The sequence below is a fragment of the Macaca fascicularis genome, chromosome 9 (genome assembly GCF_037993035.2).
Source record: "Macaca fascicularis isolate 582-1 chromosome 9, T2T-MFA8v1.1".
In the NCBI taxonomy this organism is placed as follows: domain Eukaryota; kingdom Metazoa; phylum Chordata; class Mammalia; order Primates; family Cercopithecidae; genus Macaca; species Macaca fascicularis.
In genome coordinates, this window is record NC_088383.1 from 141,228,490 (window position 1) to 141,252,915 (window position 24,426).

General features: G+C 60.3%; 1 protein-coding gene across 2 annotated transcripts; it reads left to right on the forward strand.

Annotated features, from left to right (window-relative positions):
- Window positions 1-3,794: 3,794 nt before the first annotated feature.
- DPYSL4 (dihydropyrimidinase like 4) lies at window positions 3,795-22,882 on the forward strand. 2 transcript variants are annotated; one of them, XM_005595567.4, is made up of 14 exons: window positions 3,795-4,295; window positions 8,837-8,925; window positions 9,994-10,178; window positions 12,176-12,340; window positions 14,135-14,196; window positions 14,294-14,374; window positions 15,635-15,703; window positions 16,065-16,185; window positions 17,435-17,591; window positions 17,942-18,083; window positions 19,161-19,331; window positions 19,836-20,015; window positions 20,887-21,052; window positions 21,965-22,882. In XM_005595567.4, the coding sequence occupies exons 1-14, from the start codon at window positions 3,810-3,812 to the stop codon at window positions 22,054-22,056; spliced, it is 2,166 nt and encodes a 721-aa protein (XP_005595624.4). In that variant the 5' UTR covers window positions 3,795-3,809; the 3' UTR covers window positions 22,057-22,882. The 2 variants fall into 2 exon arrangements, with proteins under 2 accessions (XP_005595624.4, XP_005595623.3); XM_005595566.4 differs by lacking the exon at window positions 3,795-4,295 and adding an exon at window positions 5,121-5,256.
- The last annotated feature ends 1,544 nt before the right edge of the window (window positions 22,883-24,426 follow it).

Genomic DNA, 24,426 nt, shown 5'->3' on the forward strand with positions numbered 1-24,426 from the left:
CCCTCTGCCTCTGTCCCAGCGTGGCCCTCTCTCCCGCCCCTCAGCCCACGTGGCCTCCCACCCAATGCTGCTGTGCCCCAGGGACTCATCCGGGGCCCGCCCTTGTGAAAAGCAGCTCCTTCATAACTTCTTCAAAAACATTAAAAAATCAAAAGGAAATAAACAATTTGAACCTAGCAGAGGCCCACTTTCTAAGTAATGAGTAAAGCTGGGTGGAAACCGGGCCGCTGGCCCAGACATGGTGAGAAAGATCCAAGGTCACTTCTGTAGGGGCTTTGTGGGGAGCATGGACTCATCTTCCTGAGAATGTGGCCTTCAGTGTGGGCCGGGTGCGTCTCCCGGGCTGGAGGCTCAAGATGTGGTGCTGTAGCTGGTGCTGGACCCATGAGGGCAGCGCCTGCCATTGGCTCAAGGACTGTCCTGTGCAGAGCCAGTGCCTGGTCAAGGCCCCAACTGCCTTGAGTGCTGACCCGTGGTGCCCACATGCCCCAGGTCGTCGCACTAAATGGTATTTTCTCCACTCTTTTTCAGAGAGGAAGCAGTGCATTGGTGAAGGCAACGTTAGGTGTGATTTCCATTCCTGCTGGGAGACCCAGGTCACAGCCCGGGAGCTTCGTCCAGCCTGTGGATGGAGCCTGACTGCCTGAAGATGGAACTTCTGTGTCCTCCCACCCTTGGTGGTCTAAGGTTATTGCTCTCAGAGCTGAATTGACAGGAGGTGTGTGTGTGCACACTCACTTGTGTGCACATGCCTGCGTTTATGCGTGTTTTCACTCAACCAGAAGAGCAATTCATGGGATTTAGCCGTTTTGAGGCACCTAGAAGTTGAGGCAGTTAGATGTGCAGCCAGGTGTGAATGTAACGTGCACCATTGTATAAAGGAGGTGACTCGGTTGCTGCAGGGAGGATTGGGTTGTCTGGAAGTATTAGGTTCATTTTATATTTGTGTCAGAAGAAATGTCTGACTTTGGGGCAGATGACATAGTGGCCGCGGCCCAGGCATGGTTCCCTAGGCTGAAATCAGGGAAAAGCTAATACTCTCAGACAGGTATGCGTTTTCTTTGGTGGCTGCAGGGTTTCTGCTAGAAAATGCACTATTAATCAGCACTTGTCCAAGAAAGACCCATCCGTTTCTGTTGTCATTCAAGCCACAGTTCCTGATTTACTCAGACAAGATACTGGGCCAGTTCAATGTCTCTAGCTGAGCCTGACCTTGGGGTTTGCGTCTCAAGTCTGAAATCTTGTTCAGTCCTCTGTGCATAGTTTTGTCTCATTTTAATGACTGCATCTTCTTGGTACATTTATTATACTCAGAACTGAATGGCACACAATAGCCTTGTGTTAATAAAAGCTACCGTAGCGCTATGGGTGAACCCTGAGTTGAAGTCCGATGGACTCTACGATGCAGGTATCCAGAAATACGTTGTAACTCTACCTGCCTCCCTGCCAGCCTGGCTCCTCCTCTGGGGGAGCTCCTGGCATGGTCCTAGTGTTGTCCTGCATGGGAACAACAGCTGCATGGGCCAGCTGTTTTGGATCTAAAGATGTGCAGTGAAACTCAGATTCACATCCCTCATGTTTATTTGGGTCATCATGGTTTTGCATGTTGTATATATGTCTGGAGCACTTCATACACCTCTATCCACCACAGGCACTCTTAATCACAGTCTGTAATAGTAATAAGGCAAACTATACAGCAAAGAGAAGCATGTAAATATGTACCAATTCTTATGAAGTTGTAATTGTTTATATGTAAAAAGTATGTATATACGAAAGGGAGAAGGTACAAGGAACGTGCTGAATAACATCCAAACTGCATTGCATCCCTGTCCCATTCCTGAAAGCTCACATCTAGTTGGAGCGTCAGTTCCTCTCCTCAGATATCATTGTTCTCACTCTTCTATCATAGGCACCTTCTTTACATCTGATTACAATATCCAGCATTTCAGAACTGGGTTTTTGCCCCCAAAAAGGTAAATATGAACATTTATCACTGACTCCTCCTGGTCCAGTGAGCAGCAACAGAATTCAAGTATTTAAAAATAAGGTGCATTTCTAAATTGTAGGCTATACTTTCTTTTTCCAAACCAATGGGCTAGAGGGAATTTCCTCCGAGTACTTGGGCTGTCTTACTGCTAGCTTTTCTAACAGGGGAAGTCTGTATAAATGCATCATCCGCTAATAACGCAAGAGGAAGGACCCTGAAATGTGGCCAGAAATGCTTACTGTGTAACCAGGACATCAACATTTACATCATATTGTATTAACATCATCACACTCTGTGCTCAACACACAGAACAACATAGATACTTCAGTTTGTCTAAAGTAAAAATCCACGTAAATCGCAGATTTCTTTGTTGACACCAGTGTGTTGTTTACCTCGTGCCCACGGTCCAGATTTTGAGCTGGAGAAGGACTATGGCTGTTCCTTAAAGTCTCTGCCCTGGCAGAATCTGTAGCCTTCAGGATACCCCGAGTGCCTTACAGGGCTTGTGAACACCGACTAGAAGTCAAAAAGAAGAGAGTGCCCAAGCATGGGTTTGGAGGCACTGATGCATTCGCCAACACTCACTGTCATCCCATCCTTGAAACCCTGAGAGGGAGTATGTGTTTTAACACAGAGTGGAATTTAAGTTTAGGCTCAGGAAACTCATATTCTGAATATAGGTATCAAATCATATATTTGTTTACTGTATATTTTTTAAAAAGCTTTATTGTAAATTTATGCAAAAACTAACCGGCCCGTTTTCTTATGGCAGCATGCCGAGCAGTGTGTGTGTCCTCCCAGGCACTCCCTTCATAGTCACCCTCTAACCACGTGACATTCTGTTCAGTGCTAATCCGTATTCACAGGCCTAACGTAGGTTTGTATGGTGATCTACGAGATTTTACACATATTTTTGTATTGTGATTCCTATGATATATACCAGAGAATTTTTACTCATTTGTAAATTATTGTACAGTTTTAATAAAAAATGTTTTAAATCTTAGACGATTAAAGTCCCTTCAAAGGTATTAAAGTTTGAACTGAAAGCCGTATGAGCCATTTCTGCACTTCTGAGTTCATTCCCTGAACAGTGCCTCTGAACACCAAAAACGGGGTCTGCGGCTCCGCCCACTGTGGAGGAAAGCCCCAGGTCTCACCTGCGAGATCACCTGGAGGGCAAGCTCTGCAGTCAGGGGTGCCTGGCAGCACCTGGCTCAGGTCGACCACCTGGGAGACTCCCTCCTGTGGCTGTTGGTCAAATGTGAACCATCGAAGAGATCGAACAATTAGGAAAGGGACGGAACTTCTGCACATGCATGAGAACAGTTGGTGATGTTTGCCGTGGACGGTCCCACAGGTGAGTAACAGACATATTAATCATTGAGGGGTGGGGGAGCCAGAGGAGGACGAGGGTGTGGGAAGCTGCTCGACCTAGCTCTGCTGGCTCAGGCCCCGCCAGTACTCGAGGTGACTCAGTGTCCGAACTCTGGCTTTGAAGTGCGGACTGCGCTAACAACGCAAAGGCCCGAAGTCTCTGGGTTCAAACTCAGCCGTTACAGGCTGGGTAGAGTGAAAGATGGAGTGACAGCATAGTCCCCTCACCCCTGTCTCACCCCAAGCCTCTAACTCGGCTTTAAGGGAGATCAGCAGCAGTTTGCGTGGGCAGGTACCCCCCATCCAGCCCTCCACGCTCGCCCAGGGTTTCGGAGTCGGGGCCTTCTTGTCTGTCGTGGGACGGCCCAAGGGGTCTGAAAATGTGGTCGGGATTCCTGTAGCGGTTTCTCCAGTGTGCGCTCCCTGCCCGGTCTTCCCAGCGCCCACCATGTTCGGAGGGCGACCAGCCACGCGTGGCTGGGACGAAGCGAGCGCCCAGGGGCCAGAATGGGGCGTTCAGCACCCGCTACGTGGACAGCGCCAGCTCCGCGCCGGGCGGCAGGAGGCGGGGAGAGGGCGCGGCCGCCAGGTCCGCCCAGTGCACCTGCAGCGCAGACGTCGCTGCAGGAGGCTCCGAGACCGGATCCTGTCGCCCGCTCCTGCCATGACCGCGCGGCAGCCTCAGGAGCCCGCGAGGCTTCTGGCCCGGCCCAAGCTCGGCTGCGTGTTCCGCTGCGTGGAGGACGCCTTCGAGAGCAAGACGCTGCCGCTGGACGCGCTGGGCGGCGGCCGCCGGGGCCCTCGGGTTGGGGAGCCGGTCTGCGGGGCGCGCGACGACTCGGAGCGGTCGGGCCAGCACTGCGGAGACCCCTCAACGGCCGCAGCACGTCCCCGAGGGCAGCCCGGCGTGACCCAGGCCCGTGACCCCCAGCAGGTAGTGGCCGCGGGCCCGGGCCCGGACTCCCCGAGACCCTCGCACCCGGAGGACGCCGGGCGTGGGGCTCACCCGCTCCCCTCTGCGGGGCCTCCCTCTCCACAAAGGTCCTGAGCCTTCTGGGTCCTGCGACCCCCCTGAGGCCCCGCCCGCCACCGGGTCCCGGTCCCTGGGGAGCGCGAGCGCCTCCTTCTGTCTCGCTGTCTCCGTGTCTCTCCGACTCGCGCCCCCACTCCTGCCCTCCGTCTCTCGCGGCCGGCGTGGAACAGCCTCGCGGGGTCACAGCCTGGCGCTCAGACCCTGGCCCGGGTCATCCGCGAAGGAGCCGGCTTTGGCCAAGGCGCCTTCCTGGACCGGTGCGGCTCCCAGAGCGCCGCCGCCCGGGGCTGACTGGCTGGGAATCCCGGGGCCTTGGGCGCCTCGCGTCTCCCGGGAGCTGGGTTTCGCGCTGGAGGGCAGCGGGGGCGCGGGCGGGGCCTGGCAGGACGTGTCCGGACTCTCCCCCTCGTCTCCCCGGGGTGTAAACTCCGTACACAGCCGCAGCAGGTTGAAATTCCCACCCAGCCCTTGTCCGCGGGTCCGTGCGGGGGCCCGGGATGCAGAGATCAGACCCTGCGGCCGCCCCCGCTACGCTGGGCGGTGAGTTGGGGGAGTTGGGGGGGCCGGGGCGGGGCTTAAAGCGAAGGAGGGGCTGAGGGCGGGGGCGGGGCTCATGGGCGGAGCGGGGCCTGCCGGGGGCGGGGCCTGCCGGGGGCGGAGCCGGGGCGGGGGCGGGGCCCAGCGGGGGCGGGACCGGAACGGAGCCTTGCGGCCCCGCGCGCTCGCAGTCTGTCTCCCGCCGCCCACACGCACGCGTCCCGGCTGACGCGTCCCCCGCCCGCCCCTGCTCGTGCCGCCCCTGCCAGAGACCCCCAGGAGCAGGATGTCCTTCCAGGGCAAGAAAAGCATCCCCCGGATCACGGTGAGCCCGGCCCCGCTTCGCCCGGCGCCCCCTGCCCGCCGCCCCCTGCCCGCCGCCCGGAGTGGGGCCTGAACGCGGGGCGGACCCTCCTGGCCTCGCGCGTTGGGGGGGCTCTGCCTTCGCGTCTGGCCCGTCCCGGCGCCCGCCCTTCCCTGCCCGGCTTCTTCACGAAGCTCCAGGGTCCGAGAGTCCCCGCGAGCGCCGCGCAGAACCCCTTACGGAGCGGGGCGCCCAGGCCCGGCCCTGCCGGCTTCCGGGAGCCTCGGCTGAGCCCGGGGAGAACCCGGGGCCGGGCGGCCTGTCCCTCGGAGCGCTGGAGGCTCCTTCCTCCCGCGGCGGCCGGGCCGGCGAGGCGGGCGGACGCGGTCCTTTGTTGGCCCGGGCTGGTCCGGGGCGCGGGGAGATGCCGTTCCCGGCACAGCCCGTGGGCCGCCCGCCCCTTGGACGCACTGGCGCCGCGTCGGGAGCCCTTTGTCCGAGACAAAGCGATTCAGCCCCAGCCGCTCTGGCCGGAGTCCCTGGTGGCCCCGAACCCTCCACTAACCGGGGTTCAGCGACTCCAAGGAAAGCGAGCGGTCACGGGCCACTGGCCGGGCGCCCCGGCAGCCCCCGAGCCTCCGAGAGCGGAGACCCCTCCCCAACACCCACACGCACCGGCGCGGGAGGTCCCGCTCTGCCAGAAACAAAGCCTCCCCACTCGGGAGGCGGGAGATGGGGGTGGGAGGAAGGGAGGCTTCGGGACCCGGCAGCACCTAGGCGGGGGAGTCCATGGGGTCCCAGACCCGACTCTGGACTTGGCCTTGGCGGGAGGGCCGTGGGGTCTGACCTCTGGCATTAGCTCAAGCCGTGGGCTGTGGGCTCCACTCCCCGAGACGCTGAGGGAGGAAGGAGCCCTCCCCTCTCCAGACTGCTGCCTTCAGAGGGTTCTGCCCGGCTGGGTCTGGTCTTGATGCAGGAGATCCTGCCAGCCAGCTGGCATGTGGGGGTCGAGTTTGGGGGTGGCAGGAGGACCCCTTCCCAGGGCAGGTCAGGCATCCATGTCAGTGCGGGGGGGGCAGCTGCTTCCAGGGAACTTTCACCCTCATCTGGTTGAGCGCAGTTAGAAGAGCATGGCCCCACCCCCCAGCCGTGTCTCTTCCGGGGTCCAAACCCAGCCTGAGTGTGGGTGCCTGAACACTCGGGTGTCTGTGAGCAGAGCGCCCAGACCACACGTCTCCTCAAGCCTCCCTCTGCCCGGTTGCGTTTTCTAGGGCTTCCTTGAAAATGCATGGGTCCCCTGGGAGGGGTGGAAAGTGAAGAGGAGGGACAGCTCCGGGAAGGCAGCCAGGGCCTGATTCGGCTACAGAGGCTCCAAATGCATGGTGGTGCGGGGTCAGGGCTGGGCCTGGCGCTCAGCTGGGACTGGGCAGGAAGAGGAGGAGGAGAGGTGCAGCAGCTGGGAATGGACAGCTCTGTAGACCAAGGGTCTAAAACTTCTTCCACAACCTGCCCGAGAATAAATGTTGTCAGCTTTGTGGACCACACTGTTCCTGTCGCGGCTGCTTGACCCTGCCAGGAAAGCAGTCCTGGACACTTAGGAAGTCAGTGGGCACCAATGTGTTCCAACAAAAGTTTATCTGTGAATGCTGCAGTGTGAATTTCGTAGAATGTTTATGAGTCATGATATACTCTTTTTATTGTTTTCAGTGAATATACGAGAACCATTCTTAGCCTAGGGCTGCATGAAGATAGGTAGAGGATTAGGTCTGGCCTGTGGCATAGTCTGCCAGCCGTTTGTAGACTACAGGGTAGTGGTTTACAAGTCACTGGGATCCTGAAAATACAGCCTCACAGTTAGATGTCAGCAGAATCCTGTAATGGGGCTACTAGATAATGAACTCCTTCTCATTCCAAGAGTTTTACGAATTGTACGCTTCAGTTTAATGCTCTTGGCTTCAGACTGATGGTGTGTGAAGGCTGCAGCCCCGGGCTAGGACCCTGGCCACCTATGGGTGGGCCCTGGAAACCCAGGGCAGACAGCTGGACCTCCCTGTTAAATGCAGATGGTCAGTCCTGCGTGGTCAGTCGTCGGGCGTGCTGAGGCGCACGCGAGACAGTGGAGGGAAAAGCGCTGCCAAGTCCAGCGCGTGTGTGTGTGTCCTCCTCCACCTCCTTTTGCTCCTTTTTTGTGTTTCTCTCCCACATTCTCCACTGAGGTCAGATCTTCACCTCTGACGGTCATGCAGAGTCCCATCAGTGACATCCCACTTTCTGCCTAATCTTCTGCTTCCCGGCCATCTGGTAGGATTCTTAGAGGGGGATTTATGACTGCCGAGCACTGGAGTCAATCCCTGCCTAATGCCACAGCTCTGTGCTGCCAGGGCTGACCCACTGAGAGCCGGCCTCACCAGCCTGACGCTCTGTGCCCCACTAGGAGTGCGTCCAAGCTGCACTGGAACCTGAGGTCACCCCATCTCTTCCCCATCACCCCCATGGCCTCTTGATCAGCAGGTCCTGCCCTCCTGACTCCCAGCCTCTCTGGAATCCACTCTCCTCCCATCCCTTCCCACAGTCCTGTCCCAGAGCCCCTCATCTCACTCAGACATCACTCCAGCAATGATCCTGCTTCCATTGTTAAACATCACAATCTACTTTCTAACACAGCAGCCAAGGTGATCTCTTTAAAACATCAATCAAACTAGGATTGAAACTTGCTTAAGGGCCTCAGTCAGGGGCAGCCATGGAGTCCCCAGGCTTACACATCCTGCCCCTGCCAAGCTCTGGGCACCAACCTGCCTCTGGCACCACTACCCCACCAGAAGGTTCCACACCTCGGCCTCCTCCCAGGTCTGCTGATGGCAGCTCAAGCCCTTTCCTGCCCCAGGGCCAAGCTGCTTCCTGGCTGGAATGCTCACCATATCCGCCTTGCCCCTGTATCAGCCACCCCCGCCCCAGAGGTCCTTCTCCCAGCCCCTGTCTCATGGCCCTGCCATGGCGCCCTCACTGTGCTCTGCGCATTCGTCACTGTCTGTGTGCATGTGTGTTTTTGCTGCCGGTGGTCTCCCCTCAGTGGGAGGCAGCCTCCTGGGGTGGGGACCATGCCTGTGGGGGCGCTGCTCTGCCTCCACCTCCTGGCACCAACACTGGTCTGCAGTGTTTGGGTGGAACCAAAGCCCAGCTCTATCAGGTCCCATGTGGGTGGAAGACTGGTGGAGGAGAGCAGGATCCCTGAGGCTGCACAGGAGGCCATGAGACAGCGTTCACCTCCTACCTCAGGCTGGGGCTCCTTAATCCGATGGTAAATTAGAAGATATAAATATGACCTGTGGCACTGCCACACTTCCACCAACACGGGCTTTGCCCTCAGTGAGGCCTGGGCAGCAGCTCTGGGGTGTGCGTGGCGCTTCCAGGGGCAACTGGTTTTGAGTACCTGGTGCCACTTTTTGGGGAATAGTAAACCACTGCAGGCTTTCGTGCTCGTTTTTACATCTAGAAATTTTGCCTGAATGTTTCAATCATAATTCCAGAGAAAGGAGTTGCACAAAGGGTGTTGCTGAGTAACTCAGTTTGGAGAAAAATTACCGTTTGTTGTTCCAAATAGAGTGACCGCCTTCTGATCAGAGGTGGGAGGATCGTGAATGATGACCAGTCCTTTTACGCTGATGTGCACGTTGAAGATGGCTTGATAAAGTAAGTTTCTGCCGAAAATACATTCCCAGCTCTTGTGTGTATGTACTGGTCACATGGTATCCAGGCAGTTGAAAATAAGTTCCCAGCTCATGTGTACACACTGGTCACATGGTATCCAGGAAGTAGAAAGTAAGTTCCCAGTCCCAGCTCGTGTGTACACACTGGTCACATGGTATCCAGGCAGTTGAAAATAAGTTCCCAGCTCATGTGTACACACTGGTCACATGGTATCCAGGCAGTTGAAAATAAGTTCCCAGCTCATGTGTACACACTGGTCACATGGTATCCAGGCAGTTGAAAATAAGTTCCCAGCTCATGTGTACACACTGGTCACATGGTATCCAGGAAATAGAAAGTAAGTTCCCAGCTCATGTGTACACACTGGTCACATGGTATCCAGGAAGTAGAAAGTAAGTTCCCAGTCCCAGCTCGTGTGTACACACTGGTCACATGGTATCCAGGCAGTTGAAAATACGTCCCCAGCTCCTGTGTACACACTGGTCACATGGTATCCAGGCATCGACTTCTGGGTGAAATCCATGGGAGAGGTTTCTTCTTTTCCAAACCCATCCTTGGCAGCAGTAACCTGGTGGCCACTGTCAGAGCCCCGGCCTTCGGTGAGGGCAGAGGCATGTCAGGTGGCTGTAGGGCAAAAGCAGGACGCCAGCTTCCATGTTTCTTTGTTCATCATGGCACTTAGTACTGTGCCTGGCTCACAGCAGGTGCTTCCTAAATACTGGTGCCCACACCTGTTAGCGCATCTGCTTCTGTCTGTCAAGCCGCTCCCTCCTGTAGTCAAAAAAGTAGCAACCAGGGACCTGAGTGGAAGACCACAGGGCGTGGCGTCTGCGCGAGGCTGGACCCCGCAGTGACTGTCCTGAGCTGTGCTGAGGGATGCTTTGCTCCCTGGCACTCCCGAGGAGCTGGTCCAGTGAGTGGCCGGCCGTGCTGGCCTTTTCCCCGGGGTCTGCAGCTCACGCAAACACTTCAGCTCTGCGGCGTTGCTGGAAGCCCGTTTGGGCTCTGACCTGGGCTCACTGTAACCAGTGAAATCTCTGCTGCTTTCAGACAAATCGGAGAAAACCTCGTCGTCCCTGGGGGCATCAAGACCATTGACGCCCACGGCCTGATGGTGCTTCCCGGTGGCGTTGACGTCCACACAAGGCTGCAGATGCCCGTCCTGGGCATGACCCCGGCTGACGACTTCTGTCAGGGCACCAAGGCAGCGCTAGCAGGAGGAACCACCATGATCTGTGAGTGTCTGGGTCTCCTCCTCTACAGGGGGCAGCCAGCATCTGCCGCCCTCCCTCTGGCCAGGTGTGTGTGGGAGGAGTGTCATCTAAAGGTGCCTTTATTGCATCTGTCTGAGAACCTGGAGTGCCTTTCTTATGCCTGTGTCTCGCCCTGGGTGTTTCTGCGTGGCCAGCTCTGGAATGCTCCTGGGATTTCCAGGACGGGAAATCAGTGGACTGACGTGTGTCCACTCGTTCTTTCCTGGGCACTAGTAGCTGGCCCAGAGCTGGGGTTTGGAAAACTCAAATGCCTTGGGCAAGGGGATGGGTCGTGCTTTCTGAAATGCCAGATACATGTTTGACCTTGAGCCACATGCCTCGGAAGCTTGATATGTGGAAGGTTCTTGCTCATGTCAAGAAGAGTAAAGGATGGAGGCTGTATTTTTAGAAAAAAGATAAAAGCAATGCTCATTATTATCCCATCAAAAAATAACCAGAGTTGCTATTTCTGTAGTGCTGGCTGCGTGCCCGGCACGGGCTCTATCCTGACACCCATCGGCTCACATGCTCTCCTCCTAAAACCCTCTCAGCTAAGCCCAGTTTAACAGGCGGGTGGGGGGAGTCCACCTGCCCACCATGAGCACGTGGTGAGCTCAGGAGCCAGGACGAGGCCCCAGAGCCTAGACCCTGACCACACTGCGTGGCCTTGGGTGCCATTCTCTCCGCTGCGTCCGTCTGGTGCAGACATCACTGCTGTGGTTGAGAATGGGTCTGAGGGGCCTAGCTGAACCTGGTTCTATAGTTTTCTAGCGATGTGACTCCAGATAACTCAGCTGGCTTTTACAAGCCACACTTCGTTGACCTGTAAAACACACAGGCTTGTGAGTCATGTGTGAGTTAATGCACGTAAGTTGCTTTGTGTCCCTGGCGTGCCAGGGAGGGCAGCTCTGAGGACCCTGAGACGCCTCACAGGGACACTTAGCCATTGCCAGGTCCCAGCTTGGTTTGGTTTACTCAGCCACAAAGGGAGGGAAAACCAGCAGCCCACCTTACAGTCTGAGGAGACTGGCCACTGCTCACGCCCTTCGGGTGGCGGCCCAAGCCGGTCAGGACGTCTGCACAGTCGAGACCACCTGCTTTGTGCCAGTGCCAAGGCACCCGGCCAGCTGTGGGTCCCCACGAAGACAGAGAAACACCACAGACACGAGGCTGGCCTCTGTCCTGCCTCTGTCTTCCTCTGCCTGCGGGCCCAGGCTGGCACTGTGGGTGGCACTGTGGCTGGCACTGTGGGTGGCACTGTGGGTGGCTGCAGCGAGGGTGGGTGCCCACTTCATCCTGTTGGGTTGCGTAGGGGCCCGAGGGAGGGCTGTGCTGGAGGAAGGCATCCCTGGTGGGCGTGCCTTCCTGTCAGACCACCTGGCTTGGAGCTCTCTCCTGGCTGCACCAGGAGAGGCCAGTGAGCAGTGTTGGGGCCTTGGGTGTGTGGTTGGTGGGGCAGCAGCACGATGGCTACGTGCGGGGAGCAGGATGGCCCCTTTCAAGTCTTGTGGAGCCAGTGGGGCACTCGGGAAACCAGCCCAGCTCCCACTATTCTAGGAGGGCTCCGAGAGACGGGGCCCAGCACCTTGGACAGCACACTGGCCCTGTCTGGCCCTGGGGGTGCCTCACCCAGGCTGAGACAGGAGCTGGAGGCAGGCAAAGCCCTGACCTCCGGCGCTCCTCCAGGGGCGATGTGGGAGTGGGGTGGGGTGGTTTGGGCTGGGGCTCTTCCTCTCTCCCCTCTCCCTTCTGTGTTCAGAGGGTGGCTGGGGGACTTGGGTCCGAAGGTTCCTCTTTGAACAAAGCGACAGAACAGGTTCGTGACAGCGTCATCCTCTCTCAGCGGCCGGTGGCCTCTGCTGTGTCTCCCTCAAATGGTCCTCTGGTCTCTTGGGAACATGAAACAATCTCCCATGGAGGCGGCAGAGGTGGGAACCGGGGACCGGTGCGGGAAGCTGCTGACCATGCTGCCTTCACAGTGGACCATGTCTTCCCCGACACGGGTGTGAGCCTGCTGTCAGCCTACGAGCAGTGGCGGGAGCGGGCGGACAGCGCGGCCTGCTGTGACTACTCCCTGCATGTGGACATCACCCGCTGGCACGAGAGCATCAAGGAGGAGCTGGAGGCCCTGGTCAAGGAGAAGGGTGAGGGTGGCTGGAGGGGCTGGAGGGTGGGCATGGAGCCTGGCGGAGGGGCCTCTGCCCTGACCCTGTGTCCTGCTGGTGGTGCTGATCTCCCCCAGGGGCCGGTGTCCAGGTTTGAGTCAAAGTTGGAGAAAAGCCATTTGAAGGCCCATCCCACCTTCAGAGGCTCTAGACCAAGAGGCCTTCTCTTTCCCAATCCAAGGGACCCACCCTGGAATTATCCTCCTGATGACAAGATACAGCAGGTCCCTGGTTTCTTAGAAAAGAGGCTGCCCAGGGTGGAAGAGCAGCAGTTCCCCATCTCCTAGCATTTGGGGATCCTTTCAGAGGGAGACCCTTTAAATCCGTATCTTTTTGTTGTCATCTATGCTAAAACAGATCAGTCTATAAACAAGTTTAACATTTTCCCCACAAGAAAACCCTGAAGCGAAAACCACATCAGAGTTTCATAGTGGGTTTGACAAGTGTCATATCTGATTATAACTGATCTCTCCTAATCTGAGTCCAGCCCACAGCTTCCGGCCTGGAGGTGGGGGCGGGATGGGGTCCGAGCAAGCCCAGGAGGCTGTCAGGCCCTATGGACCTGAAGGAGGCAGGGGCATTTCTTCAAGGCCATTCCTCTGGGTTCCCATTCCCCAGAGGGTGATGGTCATCACACAGGTACCCCTTGGTGTCAGGATCCCTCACCTCCCTGCCCGGGGGCTGGTGGAGCCCGTCAGTCCTCGGTCCCTGGGCCTCACTCCAAGCAGCTGCTCTGCCACCCATGCTTTTCTGTGAGTGGACCTGGGAGGCCTGTGGCCTCGTGTCTCAGAGCGGAGGTGGAAGCAGGGCCTGCACCTCCCCTCACCCTGCGGGGGCACTGCTGGGGCCTCTGCTGCCTGAGAGCCACGCAGGAGTTGTAGGTCCTGTGCCCACGGGGTGGTGTTGCGGGGACAGCCCCACATCCCATCACCTTCATCAGACACTTGGGGGCAGGCCCCAGATGCCAGGTCACATGCAGGTTGCTACCTAGAGGGATGGCTTGTGGGACACAGGCTTACTCGGTTTCCCCAGCGTGCCTTAGCGGGTCACACTAGCACTTTCCACCTAGCCAGGAGGGGGGTGCCATGGGCTGGGTGGGTTTGAGTGATGGGAGGTTGGGATCCTGCCTCCAGGCCCAGGCGGGTCCCCACACAGGTCCCAAGTCCCAGGGGAGGTGGATGGGCTCTGGCTGTCCAGGAAACAGGAGAGCTCAGCCCTCTTCCTGTTTGGGCCCCAACGTCAGAGGCAGCCCCTGGTCCTTCTGCTCGTCCTAAGGGCCCAGCCCTGAGATCTGGGCGGTCCCACAAGCCTGCACCATGAGCCAGGCATGGCAAGCGGGGCTCCAAGGCCCCACAGGCAGGTGCTGGATGTGCTGGTCAGCTAGAATGGAGGTCACCAGGGCAGCGCAGCCCGGGCCGCACTTCCAGTGGGGGGCCAGTGGAACTCAGTCCGAGAGCCCAGGCACAGTGGCTCTTCCAGTAACAGGGGGTCTGCTGGACGGGTGTGAGGGGTTCTCACCTGCATTTGCCACTGGGTGGACAATCAGTTTTTAACCCGGAGCACAGGAGCAGGCAAGTGAGGGCTGCCTCGCCTCACTTCCCAGCTGGCTGGTATGTGTGTGGAAGCAGAGGCCTGCTCGCATGGCTGGCAAGCTATCCATGGAAGCACTGCGGGAGAGGGGCCCAAGACCCTCCAGTGGGCAGGGAGCAGCAGAGCCTCCTCGGGTTGTCTGATTGGTGATGGCTGAGCCTCTGATCCCCACCTCTTCTCCAGGTGTGAACGCCTTCCTGGTCTTCATGGCATACAAGGACCGGTGCCAGTGCAGCGACAGCCAGGTAAGGGCAGGCATGGAGAAGGGAGTGGGCAGGTGTGTCCCAGGCCGCTGCTGGCACAGGCGCAGTCCTGCCCAGGACCCACCACTTCTCTTCCCAGATGTACGAGATCTTCAGCATCATCCGGGACCTGGGGGCCTTGGCCCAGGTGCACGCTGAGAACGGGGACATCGTGGAGGAGGTGCTGTGGGGCAGGGCTGCTGGTGTGGCAGGGGCTGCCGTGGGGCGGGGGTCTGAGGGTGACCTTCATGTTACGCAGACATCAGCACAGAATCCCACACAACCTTGAGGGAGGGTCACAGCTTACCCTGAGTCAAAGGTCAACCAGTGAGTTAGACTGGGTGGGGGTGGGGAGCTTTGAGGCCTTAAAACAGCTTCTCCTCGATCCACACTTCTTATCCAAATACCTCAAAACCAAAGTGTCAGCCCCATGGATCCAGCCCCCCCCTGTGGAGTGGTGTCCCCTCTGGGGTTTGGGTTGCCACCTTCCTTCCAGCCAAGGGCACCCATGTTGACAGGGCCACATCCTTCAGACACATCCCATTGGGCTGGGGAGGGCCGGAGCCCACGTGCGGTGCCGCCGATCCCCCAGGCCCCTGGGCCCCGCACCTTGTTTCCCCTCCAGCTCAGGCACCCACGGGTACAGATGGAGTTCAGAGAGTGGGCCACCCCATCCCTGTGGGACCTCAGTGGGGGTCACCACACAGGACACACCTCCCTGACACTGCAAACCCACAGTGAGACTTCTTGGGATGGGACGGGCTCTGCCCACCTCCTGAGCGCTACAGGAAGGTGGTGGCACTCAGGCAGGGGCACGTGGGGGGTCCCCAGTGTCCTCATCCACCCGTCCAGCTGCGAGGGCATCGGGGCATCACAGACACTTCTGTGGCCCAAGGCCAGGCCCCGGCTGCACCGTCAGGAGGTCGTCCTGGGTCCAGCAGATGCTCCACATACAGCGGGAGGGAGCCTCGGTACTGGGGCTGCGTCTCCTGGCCAGGACCATGTCTTGCCTGACACGAGCAGGCGCTGTAGTGCACATCGCCACGGAAGGGCAGTGCTGGAGGAAGGAGTGGTTGCCCATTCCTGACCTGCAGAGCCCTCCCCGCCTGTGTGCACCCCCACACATGCCCCCGCCGGGGGAGTCAGCATGATGGGCACGGTGGAGGCGGGGTGGAGTCTTGGCGCCATCAGTAAGGAGCTCTGCAGCCTGGGGCAAGCCACTTCCCCTATCCAAGCTGTCCTCTCCTTGGTAACTCAGGGATCAGGAATCGTGCCTCTCCAAGCCCCTCCACCCTCTATTCTGAGTTCTCTGGCTGGCAAATTCTGGGAGGCCTGAGGGTCCAGGACCACTTGGGGAATGGGGCCTCCCAGCCTTGGGATTAGCATCCAAGGCCCAGGCTCCCTTCAGGGCTGGAGCAAGGCATCCTGTTGGTTTCTTTAGGAGCAGAAGCGGTTGCTGGAGCTTGGCATCACTGGCCCCGAGGGCCACGTGCTCAGCCACCCCGAGGAGGTAAGATCCCAGGGCACCACGGCACACCCGAGCGAACTCTGCCCAGACCGCTGCTGCCTGGGGCTGTGCTGACTCTGGCCCTGGGCTCCTGGCCCTGCCACTGTGCTCGCCCTGACCTCATCTGGGAGGCATGAATCCCCCCTCCACCACCCTATAGTCTGTACCCGAGCTCCACCACCCTACAGCCTGTACCCGAGGACCAGAACGTGGTTTGGGCAGACCCAGGCACTGAGCCCAAGGCTGGGGCGCTCCTACTAGGCTGCCCTGAGCCTGGGATTCCATGGGTGACCCCTGGGCATCCCCATTGCCCACACTGGTCTAGAGCCCTCGTGTGGCCTGATCCTTCCCACCTCATCCCCAGGTGGAGGCTGAGGCGGTGTACCGAGCTGTCACCATCGCCAAGCAGGCCAACTGCCCACTGTACATCACCAAGGTGATGAGCAAGGGGGCGGCCGACGCCATCGCCCAGGCCAAGCGCAGAGGTGAGCACCCAGTCCCGCCTCTGATGCCGGGGGGCCATGGTCTTGGCCTCCTGGGTGCAGCCCTGGGGAGATGCAGGTGCCCTGAGTCCCTGCTTCGGGGTGGGGCTGAGTTTCCAGCCTCGTTGGAGCGGCAGCTGCTCACCAGGGCCCTGAGGCCAAACTTGGAGCTGCTTACCCTGTTTCCAGTGGGGCTGTGGCGGGGATGGAATGATGAGGAGTGTCTGAGAAATCCAGTTCCACCAAGGAGGGCCCCCCATATTAGTATTTGCTGTGTTCAGAGCCGGGGAGCTACCTGCCCACAGATTGCCAGCCATTTGGAGCCTGGCACTGCAGAGCCTTAGACCCGGGGATGCAGGGTGGGTGGGGGGGCACACAGAGCTGTGATTGGCAGGGGCTTGACTGTGGGGTCCCCCAGAGGCTACTGGGCTCAGAGGGTCCAGGGAGGTCCAGCAATCACTAGGGCTGGAGATGGCCAAGGATCCAGGTGCAGAACCCAGGTGACGGGTAAATGAGGGGGCGTCCCCAAGAAGGCCTCTGGGTCTGGTCTGGTTTCCCCTCCTCTTGCTGTCCCCACTGAGTCCTGAAACCTTGTTTTCTGGCCCTGCCTGGGGCTGTGCAGGTCCCTGGCGCAGGGAAGGGGGGGGGCGGTGCCCTTCTTTGTGTTTCCTGCATCGAGGGTTGAAACTGAAATCCACTCAGTTAACTGGGAAAAGGACTCTGAGGTGCGCAGGTGAACGGGGGTCTGCAGGGGCAAGGCCTGGGCCTCACTCAGGACACCAAGCAGCCTTGGGGCAGCAGGCCAGGCCCTTCTCAGGGGTACCCACCCACCAGGCTCTTCTCGGGGGGTGCCCCACCCCACCTGGGAGCATTTCTCACCCACCAACTGGTGGGAGCTGCTTCAGCTGTGAGCTGGAACCCTGGTGAGGCCATGACCAGGGCACCCCAGGCCAGTCAGCCTCCATGCAGCTCACTGTGCCTCACTGAGGCCCACAGGCACGCCCTGGCCCCGCTGGAGTGCCTGGGGTCCTGGGGTGGGATGTGGGCAGAGAAAGGACCCCCAGGGCCAACCACGTCTGTCCAGGACCCAGGCCTCTGCCCTCCTGCCCATGGCCAGGGACTCTAGACAGGGGACAAGCTGTCTGAGGCCAAGAAAGTGAGGGGCAGTCGGGGGTGTCAGCAGCAGCAGTGCTCGGGGCTCCATGGGGTGCAGGTGGTCAGCGGAGCACCTCTCATGGGCCTCATGCTCCAGGGGTGGTCGTGTTTGGGGAGCCCATCACTGCCAGCCTGGGCACCGACGGTTCTCACTACTGGAGCAAGAACTGGGCCAAGGCCGCAGCCTTCGTCACGTCACCCCCCGTCAACCCAGACCCCACCACGGCAGACCACCTCACCTGCCTGCTATCCAGGTAAGCAGCCGCTCCAGGTGGCCCCAGATTGGCTGCGCGCTGCACACCTTGCCAAGGCTGTGGCCCACTGGTGGCCCTGACACCCCAGGCCTCTCCCACGGCTCTCGTGGGGCAGCCCAGACAGTGGCGGGTGGGGGAAGTCTGAGCCCTTTGGTCCCAGCTGGGGCTCCCCTGGCAGGAACCAGTCCCTGCTCCCCTGCACAGAGGCACCAGCTTTGCCCAGCAAGAGCCACTCAGATGACCTCTAGCCCCTGCGGTTGTGCTGGCCAAGGGGGCTGGAGCTGACCTGGCTTCTGCCGGCTCAGGAAGGCCAGGACCCCTGGGCTCCTCTGACCCTGGCTTGTTTCCAGTGGGGACCTCCAGGTGACAGGCAGTGCCCACTGCACCTTCACCACTGCCCAGAAGGCCGTGGGCAAGGACAACTTCACGCTGATCCCCGAGGGCACCAACGGCATTGAGGAGCGCATGTCGGTGGTCTGGGAGAAATGTGTGGTGAGCACAGACCTGGTCAGGGCACGCTGTCTGGGGAGCGGCTGTGGGCGGGATTCTAACGGCTGGTCAGAAGGGAACCCACCTAACTAGTGCACACCTCATGAAACAGATCAGAGCACACGGCTCCGGGGTGGCAGATCCTCCACCCAGGGCGCCTCAGACACGTGGTTCTGGCCCCTCCAGATGAGACTCCAACAGCAACAGGGGCAGCTGGTAGCCCCCCCCACTCCCAGCTGACTCTAGTGTTGCCTGGACACTGGGTTTGCCCAGGGGTCAGCATGGGGGCTCCACGCTGTGACGTTAGTGCTCCGCCTGCAATGCCCTCAGGACCTATCGCCCCATCCTGGGCCCTCCCACATCCTCAGCCCCACCTCCCCATCCTGGGCCCTCCCACATCCTCAGCCCCACCTCACCCAGCAACTGAGCTCTTTCCCTCAGCTGCTCCTGCCTCCCCAGCCTCCAGGGCTCCCCAGGGAGACTGTCAAGTCCTTCAGGGCACACGGGTATCGACATTGAAGCTTTACCCACAAAAGTGAACGCAGAAAAGCTTCGTGCAGGAAGGGGCAGACCAGCGGGCGTCACTGAGATGGGCTCACTAATTCCCCAGTGCAGCCTGGCAGGCGTTCTTACCCCCCGAGTGTTGCCATGGCGAGGGCCGTGGCTGGAGCCCTGTCCTGATCTTGGCTGCCTGCGTGGCACTCTAGTGCCCGTCTTCGTGGGGGCTTGGTATCCATCTTTGTGGGGCCCCAGCAGCCCAGCATCCAACCTTCCAGAGGCCCCCGTGTCCTGCTGTCCAACCTTGTGGGGGACCCGGTGGCCCAGCGTCTGTCCTCACAGGGGCCTGGTGGCCTGGCATCCATCCTTGCAGGGTCCTGGTGTCCTGGTATCCATCCTTGTGGGGGGCCCAGTGGCCCAGCGTCTCTCCTTGTGGGGACCCGGTGGCCCAGCGTCTGTCCTCACGGGGGCCTGGTGGCCTGGCATCCATCCTTGCGGGGTCCTGGTGGCCCAGCGTCTATCCTCGTTGAGCCCCACCCCAGCCCCACCCGTCACCCTCAGCTCAGGCTTCTTCTTCCTCAGGCCTCTGGGAAGATGGACGAGAATGAGTTTGTCGCGGTGACCAGTACAAATGCTGCCAAAATCTTCAATTTTTACCCAAGGAAGGGACGAGTGGCTGTGGGCTCTGACGCTGACCTGGTCATATGGAACCCCAAGGCCACCAGGATCATCTCTGCTAAGAGCCACAATCTGGTAAGAGAAGGCGGCTGTAAGTCAGGGCTGGCCTTTGTGGAGCTGGCCCCGAGGCAGCCTTCCCAGGAGAGGCGCAGGACAGAGGTCCATGTGGCAGCAGCAGTGGACTTAGCCATCCCAGGGCCGTCCACACAGCGTGTCCCAGGCCAGGCACTGAATTGGGCCCTGTCCACGTCACTTCGCTGCGTGACAGCTGCATCTGTGGTCCCCTTGTGCCATGGAGGAGGCCAGGGCAGAGCGGTGCTGTGTGCACCTGCCAAGCCAAGGGGGAAGTGACCCTCCCTGCCTGCCCACACCTGTCCCCGTTGTCCTCGAGAGAAACATGGGACTCAGAAACGAGGTCTGTAGGCTGAGGGGAACATAGTTCCAACCCCTAAGTCCCAGCATCTCGCTAGGGGCTCAGTGCAGGCACACTGGGCGGCCGCAGTGCTCCAGCGGCTCCGTGGGGATGGGACTGTTGGGCGCCAGCGTCGAGGCACTGGACCCTCGGGCCTCTCTCCCCAGAACGTGGAGTATAACATTTTCGAGGGAGTGGAGTGCCGGGGAGTGCCCGCCGTGGTCATAAGTCAGGGCCGAGTGGTGCTGGAGGACGGGAAGATGTTTGTCACCCCGGGGGCGGGCCGCTTCATCCCTCGGAAGACATTCCCGGACTTCGTCTACAAGAGGATCAAAGCTCGCAACAGGGTAGGGCGGCACCCGCGAGGGTGTTGTGCCGGCAGGCGGGTGGGCGCTGAGTTTTGGGCCCAGAACGCACCCCTGGTCAGCCTGGCCTGGCCCCCGGAGGGGTCAGGAAGATGGAGCGGGGCCGCTGCTTGCCCAGGGCCCTGGTGGGTCTACGTGGAGCAGAGCCTGCTCCCAAAATATGGCAGGGGAGGCCCCCGTGGTGCTGGGAGCTTCAGGCCCTGGATCAGCTCTGCAAGCGCCTGTGAAGGGCAGCTGAGTCCCACCCGAGTCATCCATGGTTGTTAGATAAAATACAGACGTAAAGTGAGCAGACATTGACCTCCCCTGGGAGCTGCCAGTTGGGCCTTAGCGTGGGTCCTTCTGGGATTCCCCTTGGACAAATGTGGCCTGGGGTGTGTGCTCCTCTCCACACGGGCTCTCAGGAGCTCAGCCATGGGAGCCCCTCCCCTGGCCTTCCGGTCTCTTACTGTGGTGACACCACGTTTGCCCGAGATCATCCGTGTCCGACAGTGCAGCCGGTGTGGTCTGCCCGGACCACCAGGTGCTTCACACGCACAGGGACACTCGCAGTGGTGTCTGTGCACACACAAGTGCACGTGGGACCTCGGAGGGATGAGCGTGTGTGCACCTGTGTTGGTAAGCCTGAGGGGAGAGACGTGTGCACACACGTGTAGGTGGGGTCGCGGGAAGGCATTATACATGCGTGGGGAGGACTGCAAGGAGGGAGGCATGTGTGAACATGGGGTGAACACCCCCCCAGGGCAGCCCCAAATTCCTGAAGCTGGCACTGGAGAGGCGCAGAGCAGGCCCAGCCCTCCAGCTGCCCATGCTCGGCCCCTCATGCCCCATCTCTGGCCCCACAACCTCGCAGCTGGCAGAGATCCATGGTGTGCCCCGTGGGCTGTATGACGGGCCCGTCCATGAGGTGATGGTGCCTGCCAAGCCAGGGAGTGGTGCTCAGGCCCGCGCGTCCTGCCCAGGCAAGATCTCAGTCCCTCCTGTGCGCAACCTACACCAGTCGGGGTTCAGCCTATCTGGTGAGTTGGGCCTGGGGCACCAGGTGGGGTGAGGGGCTCTGCTGGAGCATCCTGAGGGGCCCTGGGGCCTCAGGTACCAGGGACCAGCCCGTACCCAGAGGGGCTGCACACAGAAGGCAGCCAGCTGGGGGCTGGGGCAGGAGATGCTGCTGGGGGTGTGGGGAGGCCACTCCTGCCCACTGTCTGCCCAGGGCAGCTGTGATGAACCCCCACCTTGAAGAGAGTGGCACTGGGGTGGGGCTGTCACACGGGGCCCAGGAGTGAGTGTGGTTCCAGCCTCAGGGGAGGTGAGGGGCCTTGACGAGGACCTCAGGATCATGTGGAATCCAGGTCCCCACCTAGCTGGCCCCAGAACCAAGCTTGAGGCACAAGGGAGGGATCTGAGCTGTGTCCTGGGGCCCCGGAGGGACATGCGAGAATGCTTGGGAGGGCTCAGGCTGCCAGGGTTCGGCCTCTGGGCTCCTAGCGGTGCTTCTGGTGCATTCTCCCAGCCCGGGGCGGTGACAGCAAAGCCCTGCTCACCTCCTGGGGACTCAGGCCTGGGGGCAGGTCCCTGAGAACCCAGCACTGAGAGGCCAGGGGCAGCCTTTCATCACCCGGGGCCCACAGCAGGGACGAGGCAGGACTGGCCTGGGCTCCTCTCGGGACAGGAAGGGCTTCCTGCAGGGTCAGCTGGAGCCTGCAGTCCCCGCGGCTCTTAGGATCTCCCAAGCAGCCTCACCGGAACCCTGGGCCTCAGGGATGGGAGACCTGCCGGGCACCTCATCCGCTTGGCCTTCTGGTGGTGGCAGGCGTGCAGGGGCTCCACGGTCCTGGCCCCACTGACACAGCCACTGACTCTGCCTCTCGCCTTGAATAGAAGGGACCCTGCCCCTGCCCCATTCTCCCTGCCCACCTGTGCCCTTTCTTCAGGGTCTCAGGCTGATGACCACATCGCCCGACGCACAGCGCAGAAGATCATGGCACCGCCCGGTGGCCGCTCCAACATCACCTCTCTCTCCTAGACGCCCAGGACTGGCCCTGTGAACCGTGCTGGCCCCACCCGAGGCCGCGGGGGCCCCAGGGCACTCACCCCCCCTTTAGCGTTTTCTTTGGTAGAAGTTTCTCAAAGGTGCTTGGCGGTCTTGCCTTCCCCCTCCCCACAGGCTCTCCTTGTGGGGTCCCAGGTCCTGCTGCCAAGAGCCCCTCGAGAGAAGGGCTGAACCTGGGGAGATGTCACTGCCAGGGTGAGGTGGTACCACATGGCAGGGATGGTGCCGGCAGCCTGAGCCCAGGCACCCCAGTGCCCGCTGGGCCTGGCATGGGGACAGGGAACCTGCCGGGCTCACAGAGTACGGGAGCAGCTGGACACTGGGCTTCTTGGCGAACCGGCAAGGGGCTGAGTCCTGCCTGGTGGGCGTTTGCCACCTCCCCACCACCAGTCACTGCCTCACAGAGCCCCGCACGCCTGCAGCCGCTCCTTGGAGGCCTGTGCCCGTCGCGGGCCAGGGAGGAGAGTGGGAGCAGAGCCCTCCTGCCTGGCACAGCTGCTGAGACTTCAGAGACCCATCAGAACCTGGTGCCACGCAGCCCTGCCCGTGGAGGGTTCCTTTTACACACCCCGAGGCCCACACCTAAGCTTTCGTAGTAGCCCTCGTCCGGGGAAGTTCTGCAATCCTTTAGGAAGACACTGCTCTTGTTACAGATTGTGTAATTCCGTAGGCTTCTTAGTAGCAGCTTTGTACACTGAGGACACTGTACCCAGGAACCTGTGCATGCCACCCACCGCCTGGACAGGCAGTCACCCTCCTCTGATGTGAATCGGGCCCATTAAAGACGTCTGGGTTTGAAGCCGCCTGTGCGTGGAAGGCCCCATCGCCTCTCCCCCATGCCATTTCTGCAGAGGCGGGGCCTGGCTGGCTGTGAGCTGGTCCAACTCCTCCTGCAGCCGCAGCTCTTCTCCCCTGAATGGCAGGGAGGAGCTCAACCTCTCAGAGGGAAGAGGACCGGCAGGGCAGCCGATAGCCAGGGCAGCCGACAGCCAGGGCAGCCGACAGCCAGGGCAGGGCAGAGGGGGCCCCCCACACATTCTCACTGGACAGCCCGAGCTGCCCCAGAGGCTGGGCAGCATGCACGGGAGTGTGTGGAAGCGAAGCACACACCACTGCCACCCGGGTGGGCGCTGCCCACAGACGCAGGCCCAGCACTCAAGGCTGGGCAGCTGCAAGGCTCTGACCTGAGCCCCCTAAGGTCATGACTGCAGTGCTGGCACATGCTGTGCCTCAAAAAGTGTGTGTAGACGCTCCCAGATGGTTGTCCTCACCCCAAGAGCAGGGCCTGGCCACAGTCACTGGGCACTCGCTGTTGGCCGACGAGCACAGAGGGCCAGGGACTCACCTCATGCCGCAGTTCTCTGGCCCCTGCCCGTGCACCAATGGTGATGGAGAATTTCCTGCCATGGTCTTGGGACCACAGGCGGGCCCATCTCTGACCCTGGGCTTCTCATTAAGCTGTGCAGAGCCCAGGCAGCAGCCCTGGAGGTGGCCCTGGGCCCTCAGCATTTCCTTCCTGGGGCTCCCTCTGGCCCAGATAGGGGAGCTGACGTCCCCCACACCAGCATCTCCTGCTCTGCCCCAGTGTGGGGGGTGATCTAGGGAACCAGACAGCACCCAGACCCCACCAGTGTCTCGGAGAAGGACAAGGTGCACCACCATGTCATGTGCCCCAAATGCACTTACACAAACCCCCACACCTGTCCTTCCCCCGAGCCTGTCCCTCCCCCACACCTGTCCCTCCCCCACACCTGTCCCTGACATCACCAGACTTCCACCGAGCACACGGTGCCTCTGGGCCCTCGCAGGGACCAGGCCACCCTTCCTCGTAGTGACTTGGGCGTCTTGTCCCCCATGCCAGCTGCTGGGGCTGGAAGGCTAATTCCTGCCCTGATTCAGTGGACAGGGGTGGGTGGGGGGCGGGAAGCTGCATTCTCTCCCCTCAGACTTCTCACTCTGCTCCTGGCACGGCCGGTTCTTCCCCAAATGTTCTTTGGCTGTTGTCATCTCGCAGCTGTTTGCCAGGGGTGCAGCGGGGCTCGTGGACACGGGTCTAGGCACGTGTCCACCATAGCCGCTGTCCCGGGAGGGAGCACAGACCTGACACACCCATTCCCCCAGAGGAAACCGGCACAGGCCTGTCTGGAGCGCTGGGCTGACGGGCTCCTCCTCCAGCGAGACCGGAGAGAAGTGCACAGGCCGTTTACCCAGTTTCAGTTCCAACGACAGAACCACTCAGCCACAGCGAGAGGGACGTGTCCCTTTACGGAGGTCCAAGCACTGCCCAGCACTGCGGTGGCTCCCCTGTGCACGGGCTGTCCTGGGCTCCTCTGCCTCCAGCAC